This window comes from Mycteria americana, chromosome 7, assembly GCF_035582795.1.
Source record: "Mycteria americana isolate JAX WOST 10 ecotype Jacksonville Zoo and Gardens chromosome 7, USCA_MyAme_1.0, whole genome shotgun sequence".
In the NCBI taxonomy this organism is placed as follows: domain Eukaryota; kingdom Metazoa; phylum Chordata; class Aves; order Ciconiiformes; family Ciconiidae; genus Mycteria; species Mycteria americana.
The window spans coordinates 60,168,280-60,178,774 of NC_134371.1; the positions used below are offsets into that span (position 1 = coordinate 60,168,280).

Genomic DNA, 10,495 nt, shown 5'->3' on the forward strand with positions numbered 1-10,495 from the left:
AAAAATGAAACCACCTGTCATCCTTAAAACCCAGATTCTTACTAACACGGCCATGTTAAAGCTGCTGTGCATATTCACACCAGTGCATTTTTTCATGCATTGTCACTTAGCAATTGAGAAACCAGTTGGTGGCTCTAGCTCTGTTACTATGCAATTCCATCTTGCTTTTATTGGAGATAGCGGCTTGCCTGAAATGGGAACAAGAGCTATTTTTTGTCACTCCAAATACCATTTGTAGAGTTACCTGACTAGCTGCCAGTCTGAGAAAAATTAATTCTCTAAAGCATGCAGTAATTCCTCTACGCTATTCAAAAATATACAAAAATAAACCCATGTTTATAATATCCTACTCCTCAAGAAAAACATCTAAGACAGAAACACAGCAACAGGATAAAATTAATATATCAATTAAGAAGCACAAAATTCCCAGAACAAATCTAGTCACTCTTTTTTAATCCTGAGAAAAAACACAGGCCACAGTATACGTCTGTGTAAGGAACCACACAAAAGTAACAAAGGGAAGTCTGTTTTTGACCATTGGTCCTATTCTCTTTTCTTGATGGACAAGCCTGTATAAATTCCACAATTAAAAAGCACTGGACCATGCAATTATAATGGTGGAGGGCATTTAAAATGCATTTACTGAGAAGAAACATTGATTGTTATCTGTCTCCTGATGTCAATATAGTCCATTACATAGCTCCCCTTCTGTCATTTTATTTCACATTTCACAAATAGAACATGCAGCAGTAAGTTACAGGATGGGAAAATGGCTCGTTCTGATGAAGTTACTGAAGTACAGGGCTCCATTTTGGCAATGAGTTATTGTCATTCAAATGGCCCAAGTCCTCATCTTGCATCAGTGCCAGACAGGCTTGACTATCACACACTCCCAAGGACATCTCCAGATCCTTTCTGTAGCCAAATCAAATTCATAAAACAAAAGAAACAGGACCACCCCATCTAGGAAACCCCCTGCCTGCTGCTGGCTTGCTTCACCCACAGGTCAGGATCTACGACTTGTCAGAAACCTGACCAGGTCTCAGTTCTCGTCCAAGTCCGCTTTGCTCAAGCTCTGCTATAACTGACATGTATTTAAATTCACTAGATCTGTGGTTGAAGGTCTCCACTAATTCGTAGGTCTCTGAACGATCCGTCGCATAGAAAAGCTGCACCTGATTCGCCAAGCACTGTGCTTCATGGACCACCTGCCAGTTAAAACAAAGAATTTGTTACCATCTGGTTTTGTTGTATCTGAGTATCCCATTGAAAGAGACTCTTCAGCAGCTGAACGGCTGCAGTCCTACTCATCAAACGACTCCATACCAAGTCACCTTAGTTTTGCAAATCTCTTAGTTTGCAAATCTCTTAACAAGCCACCTCCCTCTTGTTCCTGACCTACTTACACACTTCAGCACAGTGCCTACAAACTGCTCTCCTGCTGAGCGTACGCCTCAGAGGTCAAAGATGTCTTTCATGATCCCTGCCCCCTCTAAGGCACTGGAAATGCACCAAAGTCTCATCCTTCCCTTCTTACGGTTGACCCGTTTGCAAAAATTGGTTGTGTACTCTGAGATACAACAGTGCAAATGCATTACCAATGACTCCTCTGCACATAGTTTCAGGACTGGTATAAGTAGGTCAGTCAGAGGTGGGATGCTTTAGTTGTCTTGTTACACCAGTATAATCCCTAGTGCTGTTAGTCCTAGCACCGTACTATTGCAGATATGCAAATAACAGCACACCCACACACAGGGAAAAGAGCAAAGGCATGCAGAAACCTAACACAAAGCTCTGGAAGTTTCCTGATTTGATGAGCAGTATTAAGCTTCACTGTTTTAACTTGTTGGCAGGTAGCAACAGCTTTCATTTAAATTTGCTTCCATTAGCAAGAAAAACAGAAGCTTTTTTTTTTTTTTAACAGCAATAAACTATAATACCCAGAGTAAGAAAAAAAGAGGAAAAAAAAAAAAAAAGAATGTATGAGCTGAAGTCACCAGATAGCCAAAGACCGATGACTTCCTTCTAGCTTTCCCTAGTACTAAGTAGACTAGGCTAAAGAAATCCAGTAAGATCACTCTTTGGGAAAGCATCTTTTAAAGACTTGACTTCAATTTGGTTTTAATTCAAAATTATAGGAGGAGTTGCAGCATAAAATGAAGGAAGCCAATGAACAGATTTCTCTGATTCTCTTACCAAGAACTTTGAGTCCATTTCTGCTGTCATTAGTACTATCCCTTTTTCCTTCTGCAGCTCAGGATAATGGTACAAGACCAACTGGCTAGGAGCAGTTTCACCTTGGGTCTGAACGAGATAAAGAAACCTGTCAGTATCCCATAAAGAACTCCAGCTCTGTTGCAGATTTTGAGGCTTGATTAGAAAACTTTTGAGTATTAACTGTTATGGAGACAGTCATTTTTCAAGGCTTAAGCGTCAGTTCTAATTAAAAATTCATTATTCCCAGTATTTAGAGAAAACAAGGGATTTGCAGAGTTAGGTTGGGTTTTTTCTTGACTAAAGATCATTTTGCATTTAAAATAACCCGCAATTTGCAGAAAGACATTGAATTTCATAGCATCTACTGGTATTTTAAGTAGTTTGCGCAAACAGTTCTAAAAAGTTTGGCTCTTCTTCTATTTTGAGACTATTTGACTTCTACCTATTTCTCCTTTAGATTAAAGAGACACTTAATACCCATAAATTTACTAATTTACCTGTAATTAATTTACTAATTTACCCATAATTAATAGCAGTTTTTCCCTGATAAATCAAGTTAAGCTAGACAACCTGTTCATTAAAATACTTAGCAAATATTATATACTGTAATATGCTGATATTATATATTTCTGGATCCTAAGCCATTTTTGGACTTTTTATTTCAACCACTCACCTGAATGTTTATTAGGGATGTGAAGTGCAATTCTGTTCCTGACCACTGCCCCACAAAGAACTCATAGCCTTCTTTTCTTGGCAAAGCATATAGAAACTGCAGAGAAATGATTAAAAAAAACAATTCTCCCTTTCATAAAACAAAATGATGCCCATGTCATACTGGCCTCCAGCATAAAAGCTTTAGCAAGAGAACCACAACAAAAAAACGGGTTTCTTTGCCCCACCAGGAGTGAAAGGACAGCAGGAACCAGACTTCAAAGCAGACAATACACCAGCATTACCTTATCAGTATTATTTCATTAACAAATATGTTGGCACATATTTTTATCAGTATTATACGAGACAGACAAGGGAAAAGAAAGGGCAGTGGAGAACATTCAGACTCTGACCTTTTTGTTCATGTCTAGAAAACTAACAGCAGAAATGGTCAAATACAAGATAAGTAGCATTCGGAGTTTTTAATCCTGTAATTTCACCAACTGTCCCAGAACAGGCAGCAAGTATTTTCTCTCTAGAGATTTACAGTCTATTCGGCTCCATAGGCTAGGGACTTACTCATTTTCCCACACCAAGAGAAAGGACAAGATGGGAGCAGAAAAACAAGCAGGATACCTGACTAAACGCCAATGCACTGTACAGAAACACACTTAAAGCTATAAATAACTTTCCAAGCTCCGAGTAGCTCAGGAAGTCAGATATATTTGATCTTGCTCTTGGCAAGTGAAATATACATGACCAATCCATCAATCCAGTACTGTCTCCCATTCAGATCTACAACAGCACTCAACGTAGCGAAGTCTAGCTACTTTGTTTTCATAAAGGAGTGAAGCATTTGGTTTCTGTCTCAGCACAGTGAAATTTGCACAAAGTCCATGCTTCGGTGCACAAATTACTGTAAAAACACATTACTTTCAACAGAAAACAATACTAACCCAGCAGCATGTGGTACGAAACTGCAGAATATATTCTTTATCTTGTTAGCTGTTCTGCTCTTTCGCAGTTTAACTTCTTCAAAGTAACAACCTGCTCATTCACACAGGAATCTTCTAATTGAAGCTTACAAGATACCCACCAGCCCACATGAGAAACAGTGAACCCGAATCTTGGGAATCCACTCATTTCTGAAATAAGCATATTAAGCATTCTCAGTATTTTATGCTTTGTCATGCTGGCATACACCTAAGACACAACCCACAGAGTATTTACTCTGTATCTGTAGTAAAGGGTTTAACTACACCCAATTCCCTGCTTCCTTCCCTTGTCACAGCTGTTGAATTACGATGTCCTGCAACAGAACTTACGCTACTCAATTCTGCAGTGCCATATAGTCTTTTTTGACAACTCACACTGCCATAGAGACAGAGGTGCCTTGTTTACACAGCATACTGCCTGCCCAGTTTGGCTTCCACGCAAATAGCTCATATTCGCTTATCAATATCTACCTATCACAGATCACCAGTGTCATGAAGAAGGCATGGCTATGCACATTTATGATCAGGAAACACAAAGCTAATAGATGAGAAGGTTCAGCTTGTTCTGTGGACAGAACCCCAACATACTGATTTCTTGCCCTTTCAGATACTCCTGCCTATCTTCACTGCCAGTGAACAAACATAAAAAGAAAGAGAAGCAATCCACACCAACCATAAGACAAGAGAATTCACTTTCTCCATGTACATGGAATGTAATGCCACAGTGACACATAGCTACAGCTAACAACAGTTCCTCCAGGTTAAAGCAAGGATGCTTTAAGCAATAAGGAAAGATATGCAGGAACATCAATGAAGCTGGCCTACGAGGCTTGGCTCTTCACAACACTACATGGAAGAGATTTAACCACAAGACATCAATTAATGGAAACCAGAGGCATGTAGCTAAATCCATTCCCTGGGAGATTCTGTGCTGTCATTACTAAACCTTACATCTCTTTTATCTAGATATCTGATACCTAGATCAAACTGTTTAATACATATGAATAGCCACTGCTTTTATCTGAACACTAAGACAAGTATTTTAACACCTGGATTTTCCTAATAGAGCTGATACAGTGAGTCTGAATACAGGAGGGTCAAAAGTTTATGAGTTAGGCTTTAGAGAGGAGAAATGCGTTACAGCTATACATCCACACATTGCGAGTCCCTGCCATACCTACCGATGGACATTTCTGGGCTCTCTTCCATGTTAAATCAAACTTCTCTGCCTTTGAGGAAGGAGAAAGAGAAATTCATTTTCATAACACAAACATGGATGCACAGTTATTCAGAATCATCTCATTAACCTTTACAGGGTATAACTTCCACCTACAGAAGGTCCCACTGCGGGAATGGCTAATGATGAGTGCGTAGAAAACTGTATTTAGTTCTTAGTTACCTAAATGTCATCAGTATCCCATTTTAACAATGCTGTCTCTAAGATGCAGCAGCAAACTCCTTGGATCCAAAGCTTTATTCCTTGGAGGTGGGGGGCCCACGCTTTAGGCTTACATTATGTCCTCTTTCAGTAATAACTCCACTGCATCATGCAGTGTCAACAGTTAAGCAAGACAACATATCCCTGGCCCCAAATTGTAGATTTTACATCACAGCCATCTGGTCTTCAGTATTAAAATGCAGCCTAGATATTTACTCAAATAACATACTTACTGCTTAGGTTTATATTAAAACTACAAACATATTTGATCATCCCTGATGAAACCTGGCAATCTCATTCACGTGTCCTGTGTGTTCCCCAAATCTTTTGCCTGCTCTTCTCTTCCCAGCACCATATATTAATACCCACTCTAAGGTGTTCATGAAAGAAAACATATGCCATTCATCAACATGAAATTCCTCTGGGTGTGCTTTTGAGCACTCGAGAATTATGCAAGGCCTTTCTTCCAGCCAACAAAAAGCTGCTGGCAAAAGACATCATTTCTTCCCCCGATGACACCATGAACTACTTCCTAATGAGCCTAGGATCTGGTTTGCATTAAAGCTTTAAAAGCTTCCAAAGCTCCTCGAAAACAGTGCACCAGAGAACAGAAGAACAGTGCCAGCCCCACTAATGAAAGACCTACACCATCTTAACTGGAGTCCCTGGCTTTGGCCCTCTGCTACAGTAAATGTGCAATTCAAACTATTTTCACAAATCCACATGTTGGGAAAACTGAAACACAAAGCTGCTTGACTTCAAATCCCGCATTGCCATTTTCAGAGCATACAGCACTTCATACATTTAGAACACAGCCTCCCATCACTTCAGTGGCAGCTCAAAAGGCCAAGTACAACTGCAAATCAGACCCCAGATCTAAATGAGGTTTCAAGAACTCAAGGAACACACAGTTCGTGCCCAGCTGTGAAAAAACAGATTTAAGAGATCACGATCACATAGAGACTCTGAAGCAAAGAATAGAAAGAAATCCCAAAAGCGAAAAAAACTCCTTCAGCCTAACGCAGATTAACAACAATTAACATCTGGTTAAGTTATCAGGAATAAGAAATACGATCTTATCACAGGAAGCACCATGCAATCTCAATGAAAGGCAGTGCTGCCAATAATTTTAAATGTATGAAAGTAAGTCATAAGTGATTAGCCACGTGCAAGTTATTAGCCAAATGCTCTAACACTGCCATATTAAACTTGAGTTAGCAGTCCGTGCTGCAGGGAAGAGGGGAAAGAAACGAGCAACTCTGAGAAAAAATGATGTGAAAATACAAATGCTACCTTAATAGATACTAAGGCCCTGTGAAGAGTACTGGATACTTGTAATAAAAAAATGCCTGGAAATTCAAGCCAGGTGTGCAGAAAAAAAAAAAGTACTAGCTTTATTGAGACTGATGTAAGTGAGAAAGGGATACACATTTTTGGAAACAAAAGCCTTTCTTTGGGGCAATAAGATCACTCAATCAGAAGGAAAGTTTGTTCTTGAAACCTCATTTTCCTTCAATGATTGCTTTTAAAAGCTACAGAATCACAGTTAGAAAGGAAAGCTTTGCACATTGGCCTTTCAAGTGCATAACTACAGGGGAACCACTTACAGGAATAACAGCATAAACCGTATCTTTTGCAGAAAAATACTGGTTCCAAATCTGTAGGACACAAAGGAGAAGAGCTACAGTTAGAAATCAAGTATCTAGCAGTAATATTCAATGCTTTAAAAAGAACACCATTTGTCAACTAACCTTTGTAAGCACTTTGAGAAGTCATTTTTCAGTCAAGCCTTACTGACTTCCCTGCTAATGCAATACACTTCTCCTAAGGTTCCAGAGTACTTGTACCAAATGACAGATTTCAACTAGATAACAGAAATAAGCAGTGGGCTCAGAGGTGGATCGAGATTTACTAGCTATCAGAAGTGCTTCTTACATTTTCCCCAACAATCGCACTAACTATTTCTAGAGGTTTGAGGTTTTTTTTTTTAACAAAGAACATACAAAACATTTTCAACAGAAGACAAGACTTTGTGTAATGCTCCTCTGTGTTCACAGTCTTTTTCTTCACCACAGCAGGAGGGCAATACCAACATAAAAGGTCAAAGTCCTTAATAAATATATAAGCGGAAGTAAAAGCCCAGAGTCCAGGACTCTTTCAGTTGCTCTTCCCCAGTCCTACATAACTAATGAGAATTGTCAGTAAGATGTTTAATCAATGAAACGGAAATAGAGGAACTCAAAGGAAACTCATGTATTATCAGATGTGCTCCCTGCTATAACTGGTCACACACCATCCCCTGCAGAGCACATAACCACTTCTATAATGTTCTCAAGCTATCAGGAAAGCAGCTAGATTCTGCTAAGTCATGTCAGAAGGCTCCTTCATATGTGCTGCTCCCCTTAAATGATCATGCCTACATGAAGTTTCTTGGCATACAGTCTGATTAGGGAAAAAAAATACCACATCCAACTCAAGCTACATCAGCAATGTGGAACAGATGTGACTTGTAACTAGATGAAAGAGAACACAGTGCAAAGCCAAGCAGGTATTAGGGAGAATAACTTGATTCACGCTGTTCTTCAAACAAAACACACCCACCCACCTCCTCCTTACCCTAACCATCTTTAGTATGGGTACAGAGACTCCTGAGTGACAGATAATGCAAGCAAAGATAGAAGATGGCAAAAGCTTTGTTTTTATTCCTGCAGAACAGAGGCAGCATAATCCACATGAGCTACTGCTAGAGTTTCCCTTTACCTGGCTTCAAACCTGACAGGAGCTTGCTGATGCCAATTCAACTGCTACACATTAAATGGCAACAATAAAAATTACAATAGAGACAGTTTTTGAGTGATCAAGTCCAGATGCATTATTTATCAAGTGGGTACATCCTAGGTGGACTTACCTATATGGACAAAACTTTATCTGCTGCTATTGATATGCATGTGAATGTGCTTTTTATAAATATACATCCATAGCCATGTTTCCTTTTTCAGTCTAAGTAAAATTTCCTCCCTCACATGTAGATTACTATTAAGCATAGATGTGGAGCAAACTTTATTCCATTTAAATCCATCACCTGTTTTATCTCCTCCGCTGATTTTTCTTTCACCATCTCAACATTAAGAATCGAATCAAGCGTCTGCAAGAGATAGCATAAGGAATTTGGCATGATGACAGTTCTCTGATTCAAGTGAGAATCCAGAATGAATGGATGCAATTACAGAGAACAAAATCAAGCTGGAGGAACTTAATTCAATTTACAATGTGACTTAGTCCTCTGAATTGCCAAAGAAACTAGTAAATCATAAGCAGTAACACAGCGAGAAGTGGGTTCACACATTGAGGCAGAATAGAAGAGATTCTGTCAGGACACAGAACACACTTTGCTCTAGTTCTGCAGATCTCCACTGAAGCTGCAAGAGGAGCTGCAGCCTTTTCCCTTCAGCCATCTCAGACACATGCTCTGCTGGCAAATTTACACAGAAAGTTTGCCAAAATACAAGACTGTGAAAGAATAAAACCATTCTCTTGTCCCTCTGCTGGCTGGTCTCTGGAAATATATTTGCATGCTGTAAAGGCAGCTTAACCCTTTCAGTTTTTTACTGTCAGCATTCAGTACAGATTCCCTAACTAGTAGGAACTTCTGGGATGTCAAGAGAGAAAGGACTGGATAATACAACACCAGACTGCTGGGAGTTTTAAGACTTGAATGTGATCCCAATATAAATCAGTATCTTATACTCAAGTGCAGTATAAGGAACATGAGTTTTATCTCAAGAAGCTCTTGGCTGAAGCACTGATGGTAGCAGTACAAGTTAATCTACATCCCTGATTTGCCAGCAAGTCCTCTCTAACACTTAGGTTCACTTCCCTTACCTTATCTTTTGTGAAACCTCCCTTTGATGTCCTTGTGCCCAAGCCTTCTGCCTAGAAGAAAACACTCTTCTTTAGTTTTAATAGCTGATGTTTTAATACCATTTATTTGCCTTCCTTGCCACACATAACATGCCTGCTGACAAGATCTCCTCAGTATGAGCTCAAACTTAAGATACTTAGAGATTGCTGCAGTGCATTTTATTAAAATAAAATATTGATTACGAGAATAAGATAAGATAAGTAACTTAATGTGAATTACAAATTTCAAGATCAAAAAGGATTAAAGCAAACTATTATGCATTTTGGATCCAGTACTATTGAACAGCTTTCTTCCGTTCATTACAAAAACGATAAATGCAAGATCGTGTCACTCCATCTGGCCAAACTAATCTGGAACGAATTAAACACTTCAGTAAGGCCTGAAGCACAGAATTTACAGCCTAAAAAATAGCAAGATAATATGCTGGAATACAGAACAATATTTTTAGCCACCAGAGTGTGAAATGCTGGGGCTTATTACTAACAGGAACACTGTATGTTTGTAGCATTACGCTGAGCCTATATAAATGACATTATAGCTTTAGTATATGTGAATTACAATGAGAATTGGCCTTGCCTTTTCCTCCATGCATCTGACAAATTCTCCTTGATTGGAATATCCCACGGGCTGCTTTTTCACTTCATTTCTTTTTTCCATACGGGATTCAAACACATCTGGACTGGATCTGAATCGGGAAAAGGACTATTAACAGTGCTGGGTGATTAACACCATTTGGCTTTTTAAAACGTTTACTGTGGTACTGATTCATGTTACTTAAAATTTTAACTTCTTGTTAGTAAAACAATCTCTTATCAAGCCGATTACGTTGGGAGACGCCTCTCTCACTGACTTGGTGGCAACAACGTAAGTGAATTTCAAGGCAGCATTTGGCCTAAAGTAATTAATTTCCTCGTTAGGGTACAAAGCCAAAAATGCCCTCCCTCCTCTCCCCCCCTCAAAAAAAGCCACCCCCCGCTCCCCAAGCACCCCCTCTCCCCAAAAACCGCCCCCGCCCCCCTCCTTCCCCTCAGGGCCCGGCCCGCCCGCACCTCCGCAGCTCCTGGATCTTGTGTCGGTACTTCCCGTAGAAGGGGTTCTCCTCCAGCGCCGCCTCGCCGGACCCCGGCCCCGCCACCTCCCGGCACGGCGGGGCCAGCAGCCCCAGCGGGCGGAGCGCGGCGCGGCTCCGCAGGGCCGCCCCCAGCCCCCAGGCCTGCAGCAGCGGCCCCGCCATGGCGCCCGGTCCGGCCCGGTCCGTCCGCCGCAGCGCTC

At 40.4% G+C, this 10,495-nt stretch overlaps 1 protein-coding gene across 2 annotated transcripts; it reads right to left on the bottom strand.

Moving 5' to 3' along the window:
* Positions 1-436: 436 nt before the first annotated feature.
* ATPAF1 (ATP synthase mitochondrial F1 complex assembly factor 1) lies at positions 437-10,495 on the bottom strand. 2 transcript variants are annotated; one of them, XM_075508713.1, is made up of 9 exons: positions 10,273-10,495; positions 9,800-9,908; positions 9,184-9,234; positions 8,384-8,446; positions 6,909-6,959; positions 5,045-5,092; positions 2,891-2,986; positions 2,197-2,304; positions 437-1,208 (listed from the first exon to the last, which is right to left on the bottom strand). In XM_075508713.1, exons 1-9 carry the CDS (start codon positions 10,455-10,457, stop codon positions 1,014-1,016), a joined length of 906 nt encoding a protein of 301 aa, XP_075364828.1. In that variant the 5' UTR covers positions 10,458-10,495; the 3' UTR covers positions 437-1,013. The 2 variants fall into 2 exon arrangements, with proteins under 2 accessions (XP_075364828.1, XP_075364829.1); XM_075508714.1 differs by lacking the exon at positions 8,384-8,446.